General features: G+C 39.2%; 1 protein-coding gene across 1 annotated transcript in view; it reads right to left on the reverse strand.

The window, feature by feature from the left end:
* The window catches only part of NFX1 (nuclear transcription factor, X-box binding 1), a 235223-nt gene that overhangs the window by 164032 nt on the left and 47114 nt on the right, over window positions 1–24077 (reverse strand). Inside the window, exons 4-7 of the mRNA XM_032803700.2 lie at window positions 23709–23786; window positions 22663–22768; window positions 9714–9785; window positions 2915–3054 (exon numbers count right to left, since the gene is read on the reverse strand). Of these exons, the coding sequence (XP_032659591.1) occupies window positions 2915–3054; window positions 9714–9785; window positions 22663–22768; window positions 23709–23786 (396 nt within the window). The remainder of the gene's footprint in view (window positions 1–2914; window positions 3055–9713; window positions 9786–22662; window positions 22769–23708; window positions 23787–24077) is intronic.

Below are 24077 nucleotides of genomic sequence, written 5' to 3' on the forward strand. Positions count from 1 at the left end.
CAACAACAGTAAAGAAAACTTGAATGAAAAAGCTAATCAGGTAACAGCAAAATGGGTTAGAGAACAGTTGACTGGAGCTGAGATTTATAAAAAGAAAACTCCTGTCTCGTGAGTTGAAATGCTTCTCAGTGGGGGATTAGTATACTCTTGGGAAGAAGAAGATCTCACTTTTAAGCAAATAGATAATTTTCCCTAAAAAGTTGGATGCATGTTTTATTATACAGTACCATTTAAAAACCTTTTCATCGGATGGCTAGAAAAAGGCTAATGTAGTGCTCCTCTTTAAAAAAGGGAAGGAGGAGGATCCGGGGAACTACAGGCCAGTCAGCCTCACCTCAGTCCCTGGAAAAATCATGGAGCAGGTACTCAAGGAAACAATTCTGATGCAGTTAAGGGAGAAGAAAGCGATCAGGAACAGTCAGCATGGATTCACCAAGGGCAAGTCATGTCTTACTAACTTAATTGCCTTCTATGATGAGATGACTGGCTCTGTGGATGAGGGGAAAGCAGTGGACATATTATTCCTTGACTTTAGCAAAGCTTTAGATATGGTCTCCCACAGTATTCTTGCTGGCAAGTTAAACAAGTAAGGTCTGGGAATGGACTATAAGGTGGATAGAAAGCTGGCTAGATCGTCAGGCTCAATGGGTAGTGATCAATGGCTCCATGTCTAGTTGGCAGCTGGTATCAAGGAGAGTGCCCCAAGGGTTGGTCCTGGGGCCGGTTTTGTTCAATGTCTTCATTAATGATCTGCAGGATGGCGTGAATTGCACCCTCAGCAACTTTGCAGATTACACTAAACTGGGAGGTGTAGTAGATACCCTGGAGGGCAGGAATAGCATACAGAGGGACCGAGACAAATTAGAGGATTGGACCAAAAGAAATCTGATGAGGTTTGACAAGTACAGAGTCCTGCACTTAGGACGGAAGAATCCCATGCACTGCTACAGACTAGGGACCGAATGGCTAGGAAGCAGTTCTGCAGTAAAGGACCTAGGGGTTACAATGGATGAGAAGCTGGATATGAGATGACAGTGTGCCCTTGTTGCCAAGAAGGCTAACGGCATTTTGGGCTGTATAAGTTGGGGCATTGCCAACAGATCAAGGTACAAGATCATTACCCTCTATTCAGCATTGGTGAGGCCTCATCTGGAGTACTGTGTCCAGTTTTGGGCCACACTACAAGAAGGATGTGGAAAAAATGTAAAGAGTCCAGTAGAGGGCAACAAAAATGATTAGGGGGCTGGAGCACACAATTTATGAGGAGAGGCTGAAGGAACTGGGATTGTTTAGTCTGCAGAAGAGAAGAAAGAGGGGGGATTTGATAGCTGCTTTCAACTACCTGAAAGGGCGTTTCCAAAGAGGATGGATCTAGACTGTTCTTAGTGATACCAGATGACAGAACAAGGAGTAATGGTCTCAAGTTGAAGTTCGGGAGGTTTAGATTGGATATTGGGAAAAACTTTTTCACTGGAGGGTGGTGAAGAAGTGGAGTGAGTTACCTAGGGAGGTGGTGGAATCTCTTGCCTTAGAGGTTTTTAAGATCAGGCTTGACAAAGCCCTGGCTGGGATGATTTAGTTGAGGATTCTGCTTTGAGCAGGGGGTTGGACTAGATGACCTCCTGAGGTCTTTTCCAACCCTGAAATTCTATACCTTCCACATCTTCAGGGGAAGCTGCCTTCTTTTCTCTCCTTCCCCTTGTTTATTTGTGCTCATCCCTAAATTTTGGGCCAGCAGGAAAAACTGGCCAAACTCATCATCACACCTTCGTCTTCACTCAATATTAAGAAGGAACAGGAGATGCCATGATGTAAGCAGGGGCTGAATGGAGACTGGCTGTTGGCCACTCACTGGCTGCTCTACCTGCTCCACTCTTGTCCATATACTTTTGGAGATCCACAACACGAGACGGCAGGCTTGCTGAACTTCCCTAGCTGTAGAGCTCTGAAGATGCACTGAAGCAAAGTTCTCTACTGCCAATATTAAAGAGGATGAAAACAGCTGTTATTTCCACCTTTTGGCACCATCAGTACACTTTTCACTGAGCAGAAAACTAGTCTGTGCATGTGCTAATTGCTTTCCTTATCTATGCATTTTTTACAAATTTAATGGAAAACCAGTCTTTAAAATGTACTGCATATCTTCAAGACTGATTTTTAAAATGCTTGTAACTTAATCAACACAAAACCAAATTTCAGTGGAACAACCACATTTCTCTTTAATGTGAGCTATTTCCATACTACAATTCAACTTCCTATCATTTTTACTGTTGAAAGTAATCAAAATAATATTCGTATTTTTGTTTTGTTTTTCCACTCTCAAATTGGCTGAATCATTTTTTGCTTAAACTTTCCATTAAATATTTACCTTCAGGCAAAGATTGAGCTTGAAAAATTTAATCACAAAAGGTGAAATTCAAGATGTTATAAGCAACTGACAGCAGTTACAAAGCTATGGCAGTCACCACTCCCATTATACTGGAAGAGATTTTATGCACTATTCAAATTTTAGATTAAAACTCAGCAGGTGAAGTGCCTAATTCTGGGTTTTACTGGCACAAATAAGTTCCTTATATAGCTGCATCATCAAAAGGACAAACCTGAGACATGTTCCTGGGAAATATTAGAATGAATTTTAAGTTGTTTCAGTGTTCAGGAAATAATCACTAAATAAAAAGATTGCATGTATATGTACTTGCATATATTAAGAATAAGGGCAAGTGACCCATTGTAAATTAAGTGCAACTTCAGCAGTCATTTTTTTAAAATCTTGGCATTAAATATTACCTATTATTTTGTTCACTATTGTACTCTAATTTATTTGTTTACTAGCAGCTACCTAACTTAAAGAAATTGAAAAACAGCTCTACTGAACATACAAATCTAAGTACATTTCCACATGTCTGATACCTACCTTGCTGTACTGTAAGCTGGCAAGGATGACACTTTCCCACATGGCACACCTGAGCACAGTTATGCCTACCACAATTTAAAGTATTCCCACATACATTAGAACAATGAATTGTGGTGGATTGGCTGCAGCGAACTGAATGACTGTAGATAAATATGATACTGCAGTTAGTATAGTATCTTTTAGCTGGATTGAAGTAGTTCACATATTTATATATACAAAATAACCCCTTTCCAATATATGCGGCAACATTCAAAGTAAACAAGTTCTATTTGTTAATGACAGATACATAATTCTGTTCAGAAATAATGCTGTGGCCTTAGACTCTTCTTACATCGCAACATAAAGAAAAGTGTTTGACGTCACACTAACTGGGTGTAGTGTAGTATTTAAAATGCAGAATATGATTTTGCACTTGATTTGATATTCTAGGGGGAATCAGTGCCTTAAGATATTTGAATTTCTTTTAAGTGTGGTCTTACTCTGAATTTGCCGAGTTTATAATGCTTGGTTTTGGGATAGTTACAACATCCCTGTGTAGCCTAAGTATTTGCTAGGTAAAGAATAGGCATAAGTTAAGGCAGTAAAACAATGAGCCTTCATGTCTGCATCCTGTAAGACATTAGCTTGAGCAGTTAGTATAAGACTTTGACGCCCATGGCCTAGATAAGAGCAAGTTACCAGACAGTTACTCTGAGTTTTGAGGGGACTGGGAAAGGTGTGTAATTTTAATACTAGGCCTGATTTTGGGATAAGAACCTATCAAACTTCAGAGCATTAACTAGAAATTCTTAAGTAATCAATATAATACACACACTATCAGGCAACATCTGTAATTTTATTTTACTCTTAAATTAGATACATTCTCTAAGCTTTAACTCTTTAACTTTTTGTCTGGGATATATACAAAGGTTAGTAATGCTAATATTATAGTGTCCTAGTTGTAAAATCCACTGATTACAGAATTCTAGATGCACTGCTTTTGCACAATTTGGTAACTGGCTTTACTCTTTCACTCATCTTGAATCCATAGCCTATGTCCAGATGAATGGTCATGTGTATAATTTTTTTTTTTTTTTAAATGGCTAAGTATAGTACCACGGGAACAAGTTGCAGGCTGGATAACTTGAAAATCAAAATGGATCTGGAATTCTAAGTGAAATTAACGTCACCATAGGAAATGTGAGTGAATTACACATCCTCTTCCAGGTAAGCCTGCTAACAAGCTGGTTTCAAACCATGACTATAACTGTATCCATGGAATGGCAGCTGTTTTTAATCTTTTTTTACATCTCAAAAATAACCACTTTTAAATCATGTTTGCATATGCACCCCGTGTTCTGGATGCTGAGACGACAGTCTGAGAATGCTACATTTTACATGACTATATATGCTGACATAACCAGTGCAAGAGACAGTGATCTGGTATCATGAAATCCAGGACTGAGCATATCCTTCCTAACCTTTAGTACCAAACCGGAATAAAATTCCTTCCATATTTCACCCTGTGTAATAGGTTCAATAGCATTTTGTGAGAAGGAAGTGATTTCCTGCAGTATTCAAGAGCTGTCTCAAGTGGGACAATTTGACCGGACAATTTGATAAGACTTTCAGAACAAATTTTGTAGCTTTGGACACAGTAACGTAGGACTAGTCCAGTACCCCATGATCAGAGGTAACCCCTTCATGTAAATTTATGAATGGGATTATCAAGCTCCTCCTTAAAACTAATTAAGTGCTTTGCCCCCCACTACTCCTTTTGAAAGGCTGTTCCAGAATCACACTCCTCTGATGGTTAGAAACCTTCTAATTTCAGCCTAAATTTATTCATGACCAGCATATACCCATTATTTCTTGTACCAAATTGGCCACTGGCTTAAACAGCTCTTCTCCCGCCTTGGTGTTTATGGTCTATAAATACATCAGGGTGTAATCATGCGCTTCCCCCCACCACACACGTATTTTTCTAGGCTAAACAAGCCTAGCTCTTTTAGCCTCCTCTAATAAGATAGGGTCTCCATTCCCCTTCTCTGTACCTGTTGCAGTTTGAACTCATCTTTCTTGAACATGGGGAGCCAGAATTATACATAGTATTCCAGATGAGGTAACAATTCTTTAGAAATACCTCATCTGATACACCCTAGGATTGCATTTTCCATTTTTATGGCTGCATCATGCTGATGGCTCAGCCATTCAGCAATCAAACTAATATACCCAGGTCTTTCTCTTAATCTGTTGTTTCCAACTGATGAGCCCCCCAACTTATAACAGGAATTCTTATTTGCTCAACAATGTCGAACCAAGATTATTATAGGCCAATGGGGAGATACTGAGCACTCATGAACTTATGTCTATAAATACTGGCTGGTTTGTTGCCTGTTGTCTTCGTCTTCCCTCTATGAGAGAAAAAGGTAAAGGAACGATTGAAATGTGACATTGTTTTCCTTAAGATCAGGTACCATCTCCCCAAAAGCTTCCCATCTTTATATATTAGGTTCTCATGCTTTTCCCAAAGATCAGGTACTGTCAGCCATCTTATCTGCAGCATCTACCATGGAGGCAATTGTGTTTGCTGGAGCATCACATTCTTTAAAAAGTGTACATGCACTTAGTGCTGAACTAGCTCCAAACTTTCACAGATGGGTTTTTCAAAAATCTGCATGTTTCTTCTAGGATGGGAAAGGTTTTTTTGTTTTATATAAAGAGCATGAACAGGTATTTTATTACACAGAACTCATTCATTTCTATTACAGGTAATTTGCTTCAAGGACTTATGTATCTATCTACCCACCCAGCACTTGGAAGAACAGTCTACGGATGGTGCCCTTTGACATGGCACCTCTACCATCAGACAAAGAAAAACATGGAGACTTCAACCTGGAGTTTCTACAAATCATAGATAATTTAAGAAAAAATATTCTTTTCAACAAGGGGTAATTCAATACCAGACCTCATTCTGAGGGAGAGAAATGGTCACTGAACTAAAATTTGGTGGCTGCCTAGTGCAAGTTGTGATGCTTTCAGGCCAGATAACAGCTCTTGCCTAGGCTGCACACATTAGCTAAGAACTGACAACCTCGTAGCTGGAGAGCAGACCAGTTCACCTATATGTTAATTTTGTTCAAAATAGGTACTAGTCTTCTAAGAATGTATTTAGTGTTTAGACTATGAAATGCTTGTATGTTGCTACATATAGAAATGTTATAATACCTATATCCCATGTTATAAGGTAATATTGAAATGTTTGCTCTAACTGTAAACCCTACCTCCTCCCCACACCAGTCAGGTGAGAAACATTACCAAGTGTGAAATGCTAGTTTGCCACAAGAGGTGTTATCTACTGCCCCACAAAAGAGGCCCACAGACCCCAGACAAACCATTGTGGAACACGAGAGGACAAATACTTTTTTGATTACCCCCCCTACACCCATAAAGAGGAGACATGCATGTGAACTGGTCGCATCATCTTGAACTTTGGGTGAAGGGAATAAAAATCCCTGACAAGAAGAAACTGCATCTTTTTGTCTATTTGAACTTGGGGGGGGGGGGCGGGGGAGAAGAGGACAACGGACTCTAAACTGAAGCCAGAGATCCCCAAGAGCCTCCTGGGTCTGCTCTGAAAGACACTTTGAATTAACAGATCACTACAACTCTGTCACTCTGAGGAGATGGATAATAATTCATTTGTCTGTGTGTATGTTGCTTTAACTTGTATATAATTCTTATTCCTTTTTTCCTAGTTAATAAACCTTTAGATAGTTTATTACTGGATTGGCTACAGGTGTCGTCTTTGGTGCAAGATTTAGGGTACCAATTGATCTGGAATAAGTCTCTTGGGATGCAAAGCAACCTGAATGTGGTGTGATTTTTGTTGTAAGTGACCATTTATCACTAAGTCCAGTTTGTCTGAGTGGCAAGATAGACTGGAGAGTTTAAGAGGACTACCTGTGTCTCCATGTTAAGACTGTTATAATGATCCAGGAGTTCACATATGTTACTGGTTTGGTGAAATCTAAATCTAGATCACCACCAGTGTGGCCCTTTTTTTTTTTTTTTTTTTTTTAACAGTCTGCACTGAGGCAGGCACTCACAGTCATGAGCCCCTCCAGGCAGGGTAACACAAGTGATCAGGACCTTATTACATCTGCTTTGTGAAAACACAATGCAGTCCCACAGAGTAATAATGATATTATACCTACAAACAAGGAGAGTGCTTCAAAGGGTTTGAAAGCTAAAAGCTAAATGATAATTATGAACAAAATTAATTGGGAACACAAAAATGTTAACAGACATATGAATAAAAGTTTGGAATTCTTTCAGAACACTTGATTAAATGTCCCAAAGCCATAAATCTGCCATGGAAAAAATGCTAATACAAAGGGGGAGGATCATGGCAATAACATGTTTGAATTTAAGAAATGTAGGCAATTAATAAGGGGATTTTAAATGCTATCAGTGAAGTACCTATGGCCATTTCGGTTAGAGTTTTGTGGTTAACAATAAGGAAGCACAGGAAGCATTTAAAAATGCTTCAGGAAGTAAATGGTCATAATGGTCCCCTTCTGTCTCTGACATCTACTAAACTTCCATGTGGAAGATGTGAGGAGATGTTTCTTTGGGTATAAGTAACTTTAGGTACTGTCAGGATAGTAATGAGGATGTTTTTACACATCCTTCATCCAGCTGATGATGTGGTGGAATGAGATGAGTACTATCACCCCAGCCACAAAAAGATAGGTCAAGATATTCCATAATTTTTACCTTGAGTCCTTAGTGGTTTCAAATGTAAATAGGATTATCCTAGTGTATCTAGTCCATTCACAATGGGAAAAAAAATCATGTTCATAGATTCCAAGGCCAAAAGGGACCATTGTGATAATCAGGCTATAGATTCTCCAAAATAACTCCCAGGGCATATATCTTTTAGAAAAGCAACTGAAATTGATTTTAAAATGGTCAGTGATTTAGAATCCACCACAACCCTTGCTAAATTGCTCCAGTGATTAACTATCTTCACTGTTAAAAACGTATGCCGCATTTTCAGTCCGAATTTGTCTAACTTCAATTGGATCAAGTTATACCCTTCCCTGTTAGACTGAAAGGCCCATTATTACATATTTGTTCCCCAAGTAGGTACTTACAGATTACAAACCTTCTCTTTGTTGAGCAACCTCATTGAGGACAGGGCTTTGTTCTCTTTAGTCTATATGGAGGTATGAGTTGTTTCACAATAATCCTCCAGCTGATTTGGGTCACCAAATTAACTAAACATCCTGTTGAAACATCTCTATAATTTCATATAGTAGATTAAATTGAGACTGATAGCAGATGTGTGACAGAATTTGAATAGATGTCCATTTGGTTGCACTGAAATTGTCAGCACCAGCTCCTGACAGTTTTGAAGCAAGAGGTGCCACACAGATTTGAAGCATAGAAGACAGGCTTTGTGCCAGGACAGTGATTTGACCAGCTAGAGATGAAGTGTCTGTGTCACCAATACAGACAAAGTTGTGAGGTGATAGTCATCAGACTGCATGAGATGAAGCTGAGGCTGAGACTCAGAGGCCTGTATTAGTAAACACTGTCAGAACTAGAGTCTTTGAAAAGTCAACAGTAAAAATCAAGGTTAGAAGAGGTATGGCTGAACCAACAGATCCACTTTTCCACGGTGGCAGCAGCTGTGAAAGGGCATTCACCTAACGTTAATAGTGAAAAACGTTAAGACACAATAGAAGGTTGTTATATTTGCTCTGAAGATATATAGTGCCCACTGGAATTCTAAAGCTACAGGACTTTCAGTCATGAACTAACTATAGAACCAAGATTTGGGTTTCATTATGATTTTTAAACTACTACTGAAATGCCAGAGTATATATTAACATCTGTCTAATTATTATTTCACAAACACAAACTTTCAAAAAAATCCTAAAAACCTGTAAAAATTTTGTTTCTCACCCAGAGACAAGATCTTAGTAATGCAATTTTGTTAAAATATGGCACTAATTGAATTTTTTAAAATTAGCAATACATTTTTTGCTTCTACTGGAATTTTAAAGACTTGTTTACTGGGTTTAGAGCAGTGGTTCTCAAACTGTGGGTCAGAACCCCAAAGTGGGTTGCAACCCAGTTTGAATGGGGTTGCCTGGGCTGGCTTAGGGCCAGGGCCCAGGGCGGAAGCCCAAGTCCAAACCCCACCACCTGGCGCCAAAGCCTGAGGGTAGTGGGGCTCAGGCTTTGGCTCCCACCCCACCCATTCGGTGCAGCAGGATTCAGGCAGGCTCAGGCTTCAGTCCCCCCTCCTGGGGGTCATGTAGTAATTTTTGTTGTCAGAAGGGAGTCACACTGCAATGAAGTTTGAGAACGCCTGGTATAGAGCAACATGTTTACATCAACTAAAAATTATCTCAATAATTTACCTATTACAAACAACATTTAAGAGTACTATAACAACTAGAATTTTATCAGTTTCAGTTTCCTGTTTCTGTGGATCTCACCACACAAAAAAAGCAAAGAGAATTTAAAAATATATGAAAATATAATTGTAAAAATGACAAGTTACCAGGATGACTCTATTTCAGATATTACACCTGTCTCTATTTAGATTTTTTTAAGAACAGAGTAGATTTCAAATATATTGTGTGTCTAGTTTTCAGCAAAGTTGGCAGAAATAGCTTTTGGACATTCCCAATACACAGACTGGAAGTATACCACAAAAGAATGGAAATTTATTACAACCTGTATTTATAAAATTCCTATTTTTGTTTGTAAAAAAAAAAGAAAAAAAAAATCAAAATAATCTCACCTTGTTCGCCCACATTCACATGTTTTTGTCATAAAGGCAGGGCACGATGGGCAAGGACCTGGATGGCAGAGGCTTAAAAATGAAAACATTTTAATAAGTCACAAAAAAAGATATGGTATCTTTATTTTTAAACTTGTTTCACAAGTCAGAGTGAAAGTTTCTATAGTCTGCAGCAATATAAAAGGCTTGTAAATTTAAAATACAACAGTTCATTATCAGAACATTTATATATTAATATTTTTTCCTAAACTGTTTTACAAAGTTATATTTACACTAACAAAAACTTAGTGACAATTCAGGATCTACACCACTCACCCAAATCCTTGACAGCATTGAAATAAGTTAAGGGCAAGATCTCCAGTATTCTTTGCCACCTTCACATCAATTAGAACGTTGTTGATGATACACTCCTGGACTCTAGCAAAAGATGTGCCTACCTTTCAAATCTGCTCTTCTCTGACACTAACCCTCTAAACTTTTTGGGCATTTGACATACATATTAATAACATTTTCTTTCAAATGCCACAGTTTTTAACTTTCACTAATATTTAGCTTTGGGTATGTGTGTAATGCCAACAGACCGTCGGCAGGCAGGATTGAACCTGGAATCTCTGAAGCTTAGCGTATGAGTCTCTACTGCATGAGCTAAAAGCCAGATGGCTACTAGCTAAGGCTGTAGCTGACTCAACACCTCTAGCTGAGCTAGGTGCCACTAGAAGGGACAGAGTGCCACACCCAAGCAGGTATGGATAACGCGTATACTGGAAGTAAAGGGGAGAGGTGATGTCAGACTGTGTAAAATACCTAGTCTAGCTTTAATCTAACTTACTCATAGCCTGGATAAAAATAGCAGTGAAACCATGGCAGCACAGGCTTCAGCACAGGCTGTACAAGCCCACCTGGGACCCTGGGTATATTCTCACGTTCCTAGCATGCAATTAAGCTCTTGCCATCATGGCATCATTTCTAGTTTTAGCCGTGCTAGCTAGATTAAACCTTGTGTGGGTATGGCGACACCAGCTGCAATCACACCCTTGACTGGAGTATAGGCATACCCTTTGCGAAATCTGTCTTTAACTTAAAGGCTCTATCATTTAGCTCAAAGAGCAGTAGCTGATTCTTTTAAATTCAGAAGTCCAGGATTCTTTTTGTACAGATGTCCTGACTAGGGGCATCATTACACAATACCAAGTTACTAGAGGAGGAGAAGAAGCCATGCTGTCATTGCAGATTGTACACTCACTTTGACAGGAAACCTCTCTCATTCTGAACTCCAGATGTCCATAGCATTTTAAATCCTATAAGTAGGCTTGAAAGAATTAGATTTTTATCTGTAAATTTCAGTAAATATTGACTTCACTGTACTTACACAAAGTGATGAAAAAATATTTCCATTATAATAACTGAAATTTACTGACATTTACAGTAAAAAAAATGCTGCTTGAGAACTTTGGTTTAATATTTATTGTATATATGTTGAAATGTGATTGTGACCATTTCTGTTTGAATTTCAACACCTACTCTCATTAAATAATTATTGTTGATCCATCCCCCCATTCTCTGACCCTCCCATAATTTCCTGCAATGGTGAAAATTTAAATAAATTAAAAATACAAAATAGAATTATTCAAAACTCATAATTCTGCACAACCATAACAATTTAAAGTCAATAAAAATAAAAAATGCGTAAAAACAAAAAATCAAATTCAGCCAAGCCTACCTGTATCTGTGGGGACTGAAGCAGGGATCTCTGAATCTAAAAGCATGACTCTCTAGTGCTTGAGTTACAGAACCAGGTGCAGACTCAAGCTACTAATTGTGGTCTAATCCCTAAAAGTCACTAAAAACTACACTCTGTTAGAGTGGGTTACCACATGGTCTTCTAAAGTTCTCTAGTATATCTGGTGCACCATGTCCTCCTAATCCCTCTGCCATTGTAGAGATAATGCTAATGCTATAATTATAGCTTGTCCCCTCAGCAACAGTGTGTCAACATTAACTCCCATGCTAACCATTGTATGTCATCGGTAACGACAACCTTGAATAGTAACACTATGTCAATATCAACATTCAAGATAACTTTTATATTTAAAGTTTAAAAACATGTTGCAATCTTTAGCAGGCATTTTTCTAATGTATTCAGAGAAAAGTATAACAACTTAAAACATTAGATAGGAAAAATTTAGTCACATGGTATATTTTAAAAACAGTCATAACTAACTTTTTTTTTTGTTTTATAACAATGCAATGTTAGAACTAGAAATTAAAATCACAAAGGTAAGGAAATGCAAAAGCTCAACATCTTAGTGACATTAACTGATCTCCAATGCACATATATGTTTTTGATTAGCAATTAGACTCAAACACTCACCCTTAACTGGAACCCACTTAGACTGACAACTCCTCATGCACCAAGGTCACTGCTCGCCAGAGGAAGAGAAACTTTTGGGAAACTAAGGCAGGCCACGGTAATAGGGGATATAGGAATATATTGGGTACAAGGTGACCGAGAAAACAGTCTGGAAACTTGCCTGTCTGTGAGAAGGTTGTGGACATCACAAGAAACCTACACAGACTTCTCCACAGCAATCATCAGAAGTCTATGATCATGTTACACACTTGTACCAACCATGCAGGAGAGAGATCCTGGAAGTTTAAATTTAGACTACTAGGGAGAAGGTTTACATCCCAGGCCTCTGTAGAAACCTTCTCTGAAATGCTTTCAAGTCCATGCCTGTTTCTAACTAGGCACAGAGAACTTTAGGGTCTCAATGCATGGTTGACAAGATAGTGTAAAGAAAACAAGTTTAAGCTTACTAGGAACTTGAGAATATTTTGTGGAAGGGGAAGCCTGTACAGAAGGGATAGGGGCTCCACTTTAATTAAAATGAAACCAGACTGCGAGCACATAAAATAAGATATTGGAAGAGCGTTTAAATTAAGAGGTGGGGGAAAGCTGACGGGAGTTAAGGAGCACATTGATGGACAATTGCATCTGTATAACCAGTAAAGAATAGGAAGCAAAATTACAACTGAACTAAAGGATAAGGACAGGACAAGAACCCATGAAATTCCAGAAAAAAAAAAAATCAAGCTGTCAGATTAGACAGTTAAAACAGGCGCTTGGTAAAAAATAAAACAACAATGACAGACAATTTTCTGTTCACAAACATGAGACCCTAAAGCAAACAAGGAACAAGACTATCTTACTGGCAAATGATAGCTGGCATTGCGGAAATACACTGGAATGAAAAAAATCAGTGGGATACCGTAAACACCTGGTTACAACACAGTAAAAGACAGAGTAGGCCAAGTAGATGAGGGAGCAATATCTAAAGGATTCCCTAGACAGTATCCAGCATGTCTGACTCATTGAAGACACCCCTCCCCCGCCTCTGCTTGAACCAAATCTGCATCAGAAGAAAGACTTACTAAAAGCAATGAAAAGACAGTGGGAGATGCACCTAAACCCCTGGGATAAGGATGACAGGATTAAGGAAACTCCCCGAACCTTATTTGCATCAAAGATAGGACAAGGAGGCATCTCCATTGCATACAGCATGGAGAACAGAGATTCCAAGGTAAGAACCACATGGAACTCTGGGACCAGAAAAGCAGGGAAGCACTTCATGATGGGGGATCTCCGCTCCATATGTTAATCAACCCATGCTGACAAACACACAGCTCAGTAGTTATCAGACCAAATCAAGTAATAAATCCTTCATTGGTATCCAAAATAGTGAAGCTCCCTAAATGCATTGTGAGCTCCCTCCAAGGAACACTGCTCAAAACCAGGAAGGATCAGCTCCCATGGTATAGCCTGAACAAAACAACTTTGGTATACTCTCTTGTTTACACACAAACAAATCTAGTATTCTCCCTTGAACCATTGTTGTTTCTCTACAAAAACCTCTACCTAAGCTCAAGTGTTCTGATGTCTGGATCCAAAATCTACATCAGTTCCATTGAGACTTCATCTTCTCCTGACTGATTGTGCTGCGGGCTCTGCCTGACTCCACACTCCGGACCCTCAGCTACCACCACCACCTGGGACCCCTCATCGATTCAAGCTTCACAGAGTGGTAAGAACCCAGCTCTCTCTCTCTCGGTATAGCCTTCTGACCCTGACTTGTGTGATCAGTTACAGTTTTGTATACCTGACTTTTATAATCAAATTTAAGTTAGATTTAATATTGTAACTGTTTTGTTTGTTTGGCTCCGCTACGGTTATTATCTGGCAATAAATAACTTTCATGATTAAGCTGGTTGCTTCTCTTGCTCTCTCCCCTTCGTGGGTGTTTTCTGGTTTCCTCATTTGCTCTGCAGCAACTCTCCTCGTACCTAAGCTAAAAGATCCCTGCAGCCTCCCAAAATCCTGTGGGGTTTGCTCATCAAACAGGTTACTACCAGAACAGTGGTAACATGAAAGTGGGGCTAGAGACATGCTGAACCTGGGACGTACGAGGGTGGCATTTTAGAAGTGCTGCTCAACCCAGTCTGCTGAGTCCAGGGGCATATGAGGGTGGCAGACTGCTCGACCCAGCCTGCTCAGGCATGCTCTATTCTGGTGTGGGGTCCATGGCATATGAGGATGATAGCTTTGACGTGCCGTTTGACCCAGACTGGTGAGTCCAAGGGCCTATGAGAATGACAGTTTGGAAGTGCTGCTCAACCCAGCCTATTGAGTCCAGGGACATAAAAGGTGTCAGCTTGGGAGCGCTGATTAATGAGGTCCTCACAGACATGCTCGTGTGTGTGTGAGAGAGTGAGAGAGAGAGAGAGATTCTGGGGTTGGAAGAACCCAGCCCTGGGGAACCTAGTTCCTGCAAGATAGCTCCATTGGGCGGGAACTTGCAGCAGGGAGAAGTAGAGCTCGATATGAGAACACAAGTGACACAAGCAGTACATTGAGAGAAGTACAGAACCCCCCACCACCCAAAGAGTAACCTTAATAAATGAGCATACCCCAAAGCAACAGGCAAAGCTGGTAAGAATAATCAGTGGTGCCAGCTCTTGAGCTCCTAAAGCTCCAGCTACTACCACCATGTGATTACATTAGGAAAGAAAGAAATGGTCACAATTGATCAGACTCAAGGTCCGCCTAGACCAGTAACATCTCTGACAGTGGCAAGTGCCAGATGTCTTAGAGGAAGGTGTAAGAACCTCCCAGGAGGCAGAAATTAGATAGTTTAGCCTGACATTAGCTCTCATAGACTCATAGGTCAGAAGGGACCAATATGATCATCTAGTCTGACCTCCTGCACAAGGCAGGCCACAAAACCCTGCCCATACACATTTATAACAACCCCGAACCCATGACTGAGTTATTGAAATCCTCAAAATTGAGATTTGAAGACCTCAAGCTGCAGGGAATCCACCAGCAAGCGACCCATGCCCACGTCAGAGGAAGGCGAAACTCCAGGCCCTGCAATCGCGCCGTGGGGGGGCAGGAAATTCCTTCCCGACCCCAAATTGGCGATCAGCTAAACCTGAGCATGTGGAAGACTCACCAGCCAGCACCCAAGAGATCTCTGCAGTTATCATTCCTCCCATCCAACATCCCTCACAGACCATTGAGCAGACTTATCTGCGATAATCAATCAATTGCCAAATAACTTCCCATCATAACATCCCCTCCATTACTTATCAAGCTTAGTCTTAAGCCAGATAGTTTTTGCCCCCACTACCTCCCTCGGAGCCGTTCCAGAACTTCACTCCCTAATGGTTAAAACTTCGTCTAATTTTCAAGTTAATTCCTATATCAGTTTATACCCATTCGTCCTCGTGACCTACATTAGTACTAACTTAATTACCTTCCTCGATCCTACGTTAACCCCCTGTTATTATGAGCACGCATATCCTCCCAGACTTTCTTTTGGCCAGGCTCAAACAGCCAGCTCTTAATTCCTTTCATAGGCATTTTCCTTCCTCAGATCACTAGTGCCCGTCTCTGAACTGCTTCCAGTTGAATTCTCTTCTTAAAATGGGACACCGAACTGCAAACACTAATATTCCATGGTCTCACCAGCGCGTATAACGGCACTTACACCTCTTCTCCTTGCGGAAATACCTCCTGATGCATCCTAAAACCGCATTTGCTTTTTTAACAGCCAAATCACATTGGCGGCTCATAGCATCCTGCTATCAACCAGTCGCCCGAAGGTCCTTCTCCTCCTCCGTTCACTTCCAACTTGACTCCCCAAGTATATCTAAAATTCTTATTATAATCCCTAAGTGCATGACCTTGCACTTTTCACTATTATATTTCATCCTATTACTATTACTCAGTTGTACAAGGTGTCAGATCTTCCTGAATAGTATCCCGGTCTTCTCCGTTGTAGCATACCCCCAGCTTCGTGTCATCGCAAACTTTATAACACATTCCGCTCTTTTGCCAGGTCAGTAAAAATGGTAAATATGACGTCCCCAAACCGACTCTTGAGGGACTCCGCTAGTACCTCCTTCCAGCCTGACAGTTCACCTTAGATACGCCGCGAGTCTCCCCTTTACAAGTTCCTTATCCACCTTAACAACTTTTCATGATTCATCCCCATTTTTCCAATTTAACTAACAGTTCCCCATGCGGAACCCGTGTCAAACGCTTCTGAAATCGAGTAAAAAAATTAGATCTACCGCATTTCCTTTAGTCTAAACTAATCCGTCACCTTCTAAGAAGGAGATCAGTTGGTTTGGCACGAGTCACCCTATAGTAAATCATGTTGCAATCGCCCAATACACATTGACTCAAATGTCCTTAAACTACTTTCTCCCTAAAATTTTTTCAGACTTACACCCGACAGACGTCAAGCTAACGCCTATAATAATACCCGATCACTTTTATTCCCTTTCCTTAAAAAAAAATAGGAACTAGTGAGCAATTTCCAGTCGTACGGCACAACCCCGAGTTTTACCGATTGGCTTTAAAAATTCTCGCTAACGGGCTCGCAATTTCACGCGCCAGGTTCTTTAATTTCCTCGGGTGGAGATTGGTCCGGTCCCTCTGATTTGTCCCAATTAAGCTAGTTCAAGTTTGGCCGTCTACCTCAGATGCGGTAATATCCACCTCCATATCCACATCCGTTTGTTATTCCATCCATCGTCCCTAAACTTCCTCACTAGTCTTATTAGAAGACCGAGCCAAAGTACTTATTTAGATCTTGGTCTGCTAGGTTATCCTTAACCTCCGTTCCATCCTCAGTGCTAGCGGCCCCACTTCTCTTCTTTGTTTTCTTCTTATTTATGTGCTGTAGAACTTTTACTATTGGTTTTGATTCCCTTCGCAAGTCCAGTTCTAGCGCTTTTAGCCTTCTCACTTATCCCTACACGTTCTGACTCACTAGTGAGCTTCCCTTGCTAATCCCGCCCATTTCTTCACTCCCGTAGTTTCTGCTTTTTTCCTAATCCCTCTCTGAGTTGCTTGTCATCAGCTCGGCCTACAACTTCCCGCCTGGATTTTTTCCGCCTTCTTGGGCATGGAGCTTCCACAGTTTCCGCAGCTGCGACTGTAAACAATCCAGGCCTCCGTCCGCATTTAAATCCACAAGTTCCTCCGTCCAATCCACTCCCGAACTAATTTTTCTAAACTCTTAAAATTAGGCCCCGAGAAGTCGAAAACCCTATCCCAGATCTACGTTTGTTATCCTTCATCATCTAATTGAATTAATCAGCTCATGCATCACTCACCAAGGTTGTCCCTTACCACCATTTTTTCTACGAGTCCGTCACTACTCGACCAAAACCAAATCTTAAAATGGCATTCCCCTCTTGTAGGTACTTCAAACTTACTTGATGAAAATTCAATCCGCTATCACATCAGAAAATCTGACCCCTATTATTGCTTGCAAGCACTCGTCCTCCGTCTATATCCGCGGAAGTATAAGTCCCCATAACACACCATTCCCCTTTGTGTTTACTTCATTAAGACATTAAGAGGTCCTATCCATATCAAATCAGATCCGGCGGTCTTAGCACACCCAAGCACTATCTCAGGGAACTCGTAGTAGCTTTTTTACCAGCGTGATTTTTACCAGACATACTCCGTCTTATCTATTCCAGTCACTTATTCATTACATTCACCCCATCATTGAGTACTAGTACTCCACACTTGCCTTTCTTCTGCTTTTTAAAACAGACACATACCTTCAATAACCCGTACTCCAGTCATGATACTATATCACCAGGTTTCTGTTAATCCTATTAATATCCGGTTCACTTCCTGCACCAGTAGCTCCTGTTCCGTCAGTTCTTGTTCCCTAGGCCCCTCGCAATTAGCGTACAGACAATATCTCATCGTAAGGGTTAAACCTGAAGCTATGAGGTCTATATATCCCTTCACAAATTGTTCCTTTCATTACAACAATCTGGTATATATCCTGTTAGCAATATTAAAAAGAATTTATATTTATATGGTTACAAAAATCATACAGGTTTAAACAAAATGACATGTCAGAAGGGATATTAAGACAGAGGATATTAGAGAAAGGGATTATTAGAGATAAGACAAGAAACTTATCAAGATTCAAAATGAGATTGGACATCTATATGTTAATTTCTTGGCTTCAAATTTTATAGGCCGATAATTCACCATCTAATTGTGTAACTCTGTAAAAAAAAAAAAAAAAAACATTACTTCTATCAGTTTTGAATTTGCTATCTTTTAATTTAATTGAAGGTCCCCTTATTCTTAAAGGGACAGAACAGAAGATCCTGATCTACCGTCTCTGAATCACTTATTATTTTATACATATTATCATTTGTCCTCTCTTAGTAGTCTCCTTTCTAAGGTAAACAATCTCAAATCCTTTTACTCTCTTCATATGAGTTTTTTTCCATGTCCCGAATCATTCTAATTATTCTCATGCTCTTCTCTACAAATATGAGGGTTAGAAATTTACTTTTAAAAATGAAAGCCAAGATTCTCAGGTAAAGAGAAGGTCATTGCCGAGAATCTAAATGATTTTTTTGCACCATTCTTCACTGAAGAGGAGGTTGGGCAGATACCTATCTCAGACATGCTCTTTTCTGGTAATGAAGAAAAGGTGCTATCAGAGACGACGTTAGAAGAAAAGGTGCTCGAACAAACAGATAATTTAAAAAGCAATATGTCACCAGCCCCAATGCCGAGGAGTACGCGTGTGCGAGACAAAGACAGAGAGAGAGAGAGAGAGAGAGACACACACACACACACACCCCCCCGTGTGTGTGTGTGTCAAAGAGATACACACGCGCATTGCCCCTTTAAGTATGCGGACACCAGTCTAAGTACACTGCCTTTTTAAGTAGATCAGCTACTTGAGACAGCAGCGGCTGCCCACAAGCTCCCTCCATCCTGAGCCCTGTCACGTCCTCCTCCCACCCGCTCTGTGGCGTTGGGGTATGGGAGGGGAGGGAGACACCCTGACATCAGTATCCCTCCACTCACTGCACAGCAAGCAGGAGGCTCCTGGGAGCAGCTCCAAGGCAGAAGGCAGGAGCAGCACATGGCGGTGGGGGGAGGGACATCTGAACTGCCCAGCAATTGATAGCCTGCTGGGTGGCTGCTGCACAGAGAACTTAGGGGAGCTGATGGGGGGCTGCCAGTCCACGCTGGTTCCACCCTCCCACAGCTGGCGCCAACGGGCTGCTCTTCCTGCAAGCAGTGGACAAAGCAGGCAGCTGTCAAACAACATTTAAGGGAGCACTGACCAACTTTAAATGAGCATGTTCTCTAACAGATCAGCGACATAACAAAGAAACGACGTTAACTGGGATGACATTAAGTGAGGTGTTACTGTACATAAAAATCAAGAATAAAAGAAATCCTAGAGATGACAGAAGTTCAGTACTAGGTGAGATAGTTTAAAAAAAATTGTCAACAAAGATGCAGAAAAGACTTAAAGCAGCCTGGATTATTTGGTAAATTGGGTTCATTTAAGCAACATGTATTTTAATACATCAAAATACAAGGCCCTGTACAGCTAAGAACAAAGAGTGCAAGTCACACCTATCAGATTGGAACCTGTATCCTGGAAAGCAGGGACTCAGAAGCGATTTAAGGATCATGGTAAATAACCCACTGAACATGCACTCCCCACTGCAATGCTAAAGAAAGCTAAATACAGTCCCTGAAATTTTAAAAATTGAGTTGAAAGGAGGGGAAATATCAAGAAGTAGGGTAAGGATACTACCTCTGTACACACAACTGTGGTGAGACCATCACTGGAATGGTATGTCCAGTCCTGGTGTCCACAGTACATAAACATTGAAAATTTGGAAAGGGTTCTAAAGAGAGCTACAAAAATGATCTGAGGTCTGCAAATCCTGCCTTAGAGTTTTTTAAGTCTTCTACCATATCTATTTAGTTTATCAAAGACAAGGTTAAAAGATTACTTGATCATGTGTCATAAGTACCTCCATAAGGATAGCAGCAGGCTCTTTAATACAGCAGACAAAGACATAATAAGTGCTGATGTGTGGAAGCAGAATTTATCTAGTTTCAGGTTAGGAACAAGGTAACAACATTTTAACAATGAGGATAATTAACTACTGAAACAATTTACCTAGGGACTTGGTGAATTCTCCATCACTTGAAATCTTGAAATTAAGACCATCTTCCCAAAAAAATATGTTCTAGCTCAACTACAAGATATGAGCTTGATGCAGAATTCCACCCAGTAATTCGTATGACCTGTACTATGCAGGAAGTCAGGCTAGGTGATCATAATTGTCCCTTCTGATCTTACAAATGTATGAATTTGTACAAAACTCCGTATACACTGTTAAAAAGGTGGGGAACATATTTGATTTAATAAAGGAAAACTAAACAAAGCTACTTAGTTTGCATTTCTATATAAACATATATTAATTTTCCTTGTTTTTATTATTATTCTTTATTACTTCTATTTTAAATGCCCGAATAAGGATTAGGGATCCATTATCCCAGGTGCCGTACAAATACGTAGAAAGAAATATCCTTGACCCAGGAATTTACAATCTAAAAAGGCAAGATAAACAAACAATATTAGACAGACAACCACTAACAAGTTTCAAATATTTGAGGTGACACTGGGTGAACATTTGGTTTTATTTTCTTCTTCCCCATTACGTGTTTCTCTGAAAGTTTTTTAAACTAATGTGTTCAGGCTGGATCAGTTCCCATTATACAGAAATATCACAATGCTTTTAAGAGGTTTCCTTTCCATCTTCTGAGAAGAACTCATATTACACCTGTATTGACATATATGGATATTGGAGGGTGGGGAGGAGTTTTAGCCATGTGTTTTCAAATAAATACAAGCAAACTATGAACATAACAATGTTATATATAACAGAAATATTTAATGTATTTTTAGTTCTTGATGTTATTTGAGATTTATTTTAGTTTTACTTGCAAGGTCATTTAAAGGGATATCATGCATTTGGAAAATCACATTTCCATATGTTGTTTTGCACTAATTATTGTTATAAGTAACCCTTAAGATTACCACACCCGAGACAGACTAAAGAAAAATTTATCTAATCAACGTATTAAGGTGCTGCTAAATGGAACATCAATATAAAACTGTTTTGATCATGGTGCATGCCTTTCCTTGGGCTCAGCCAGAGCAGCAGCAAAGTAGCAGCTACTACTCAGCTAGTAGTAGCAGCAGCAGCAAAGCTGAAACTAAAAAAGCAGCAGGCATTCTGCGCCTGCCCAAATGATCCTTTTAAATATCCTTACCTTTTAAAGAAAAGTTTTAGGAAATACTATTTAAAGGTTGTTCTGGGAGAACATTTTGAAGTCAGTCAATATAAAAAAAGATTCAATTCAACTTGACAATATCTCTATAGCTCACTAACTTGCAAGAGACAGATACTTTCATACATTTTAAGGCCAGAACGAAGCATTATGATCTAGTTTGACCTCCTGAACAAAAGGCCATAGAAGTCCACCCAGTAAATTCTGCATGAAGCCCAAAACTTCTGTTTGAGAAGCCACACAGCAAATCAGTGGCCAAGGTGAGACTAGAACCTAGGTCTCTAGATGTCCAGTCCAGCACCTGACCCACTGACCATCTTTCCTCTCTTTAAGGGGAAACAAACCTGCAGCTACTACTGATCATTGTATTACTAAGCTAGAAAATGCCTTTTTCAAAGCAGATTTAGAAAGTGGGAAAATTATAGATTCACCTACTACATTTATCTTTACAACAGTAAAGGGGTACACAATGCTCAACATTTTTAAGTGTTGTTTTTTTTTAAATAAAACAGGGTGCACAATCTGATCTTGGTGGCAATACCCAAATTTAAAAGATGATATTTCAGCAGACTGGCCCAAAAACTAACCAATCCGAAAAAATTGATTTTATTTTTCATTCCCAATGCAAAAAACATATCAGTTCTAAGAAAGATGGGCTGTTATACTTAAAATCCAAAATTTTCAGCCATAAGCATAAGCCTTTAAACAAAGATTAAAATTCCTAAAAATTCCTACATTTGTTCTATCTGGTTACACTGTAATTTTATTTCTTTTATAAAGAGATCAAAACTAAAAATGCATTTATTATTTCCCCTCTCTATAAAACAGAATGAAGAGGAACAAGTGCCATTGTACTAATTTCCACGCTTCTACTGAAAAATATACTTGATCCAGTGAAGTAATATATTTTATGCTCAGAATTAAAGACATTGAAAAAAAGTTTAGATTTTTACACTTTCTTTAAGGAACCCGAAAAATGTCTAACAAATAGTACTTGGCATCAGTCACTGAAAGCCTGAAACTTTTTCGTACTGGTAAAGAAAACCACATTCCATAATAATCAATTTCATACAAATCTTTTGTTCATCCATGAAACAGCCATCAAAACAGGGGTTTTAAGAATTAAATAACCAACAAATTGAAAGAAAAATACAAATATCCAAATATTTGTTTCCACAGCTTTCACAAATGCTTGTAGATCACTACAAAACAGTCTGAAACACACTTACTTACATATTACAAGAGTGAGGACAGTCCTGACCTGGTCTTCTTTTTCTACAAAGCTCTCCACAGCTATGTGGAATTTCATTTCTATTCCATTCAGGGTTGTTTACCTTACCTAAAAAGCAAAACAAACACAAAAAATTAGATGCAGGAACAGCTTCAATACAATAATGAACTTTAAAGTAAATATACTGAGAGTGATGAGGGAGGGACCATTTTGGACTCTGAGGTGTCACTTTTAGTGAGGTGATATTCCAAGATTTTTAGAAAATAGGAGGCAACTTTTCCAAGACAGGCTGATTTTAAGAAGTGGAAGCTGACTGAAGCTGCTCAGAAGTTTGGAAATTTAGTGCAAGTTTCAAAAATATGAATCAGTGGTCAGAATACTGGTGAGATATCTAAAGGTATGCAGTTAATTCATTTATCTCATGATTCTGCAATGTTTTGTGCATCAGACTACATATGGTAAAGAAGAGATCTAGGCTCTGGATCTACACAGGAAAGTTGCACCTGTTTAACTTCAATCTTTTCTTAAACTGATTTAATTAAAACTAGTGCAAGTTCCTGTGTGAACAGTTATTTTAGTTTATTGTCTTAGATTAAGTTGATTGGAAACGGGATTAAATTAAAGCCACTCTTATACCAAAATAAGTGTGTCCAAACAGGAGTCTGAATTGGTTTAACTACATTGGTTTAAATTCATGTTAGAAAAGTTGCACTAACATAACATATGTAGGGAAAGGCCTATAATAGTTGTAATTACCTGTACCTTAGAACAAGGTATTTCTAGATTTTTTTCCTACTAAATGCCTTTGTATCAATACTGATTCCAAAACATTCCTAATAAAGGTTTTATTTTAACATTTATCTAAATATTTGTTATATATAAATCTTTATATAGGAACCGAACATCACACAAGTCAGGCGGTTATCTTCCAATATCATTAACAAAGTCGCCATGAAAGAGAGCTTTTGGGGGTGTAAGGAAAGATTCTTCAACAGTATTAGAACTTATTAATTAAGGAATACCAACTGTAAATATGAAAAACACTCACCACAAAAACAGGTGTAAGTAGTAGGAACTTGTGTTGAAGCATTTTGACAAGCAGGACATCTCCAGCCACTATTGCCATCTGTAAAGAAATTAATATACAAGAACTTAAAATATGTTTAAGACAGATGAAAAACAAATTTAGAATAGTGGCACAAGACAGCAAACTTCTTTCAGATTTTACTAATTTCACCATTTCAAGTAATAATATACTATACTATACCACCTTATAGAAATCTGATTTTGTAATGTGCCACATTCAGTTTAATAATTAGTGCTATAGAAAAATCAGTGACTCATTTTAAATAAAATAAAAATAAAAATGAACAGATAAATCTCAAAATAGAATCGCTAATTGAAGATCATGAATGAG

The sequence above is a fragment of the Chelonoidis abingdonii genome, chromosome 2, assembly GCF_003597395.2.
Source record: "Chelonoidis abingdonii isolate Lonesome George chromosome 2, CheloAbing_2.0, whole genome shotgun sequence".
In the NCBI taxonomy this organism is placed as follows: domain Eukaryota; kingdom Metazoa; phylum Chordata; order Testudines; family Testudinidae; genus Chelonoidis; species Chelonoidis abingdonii.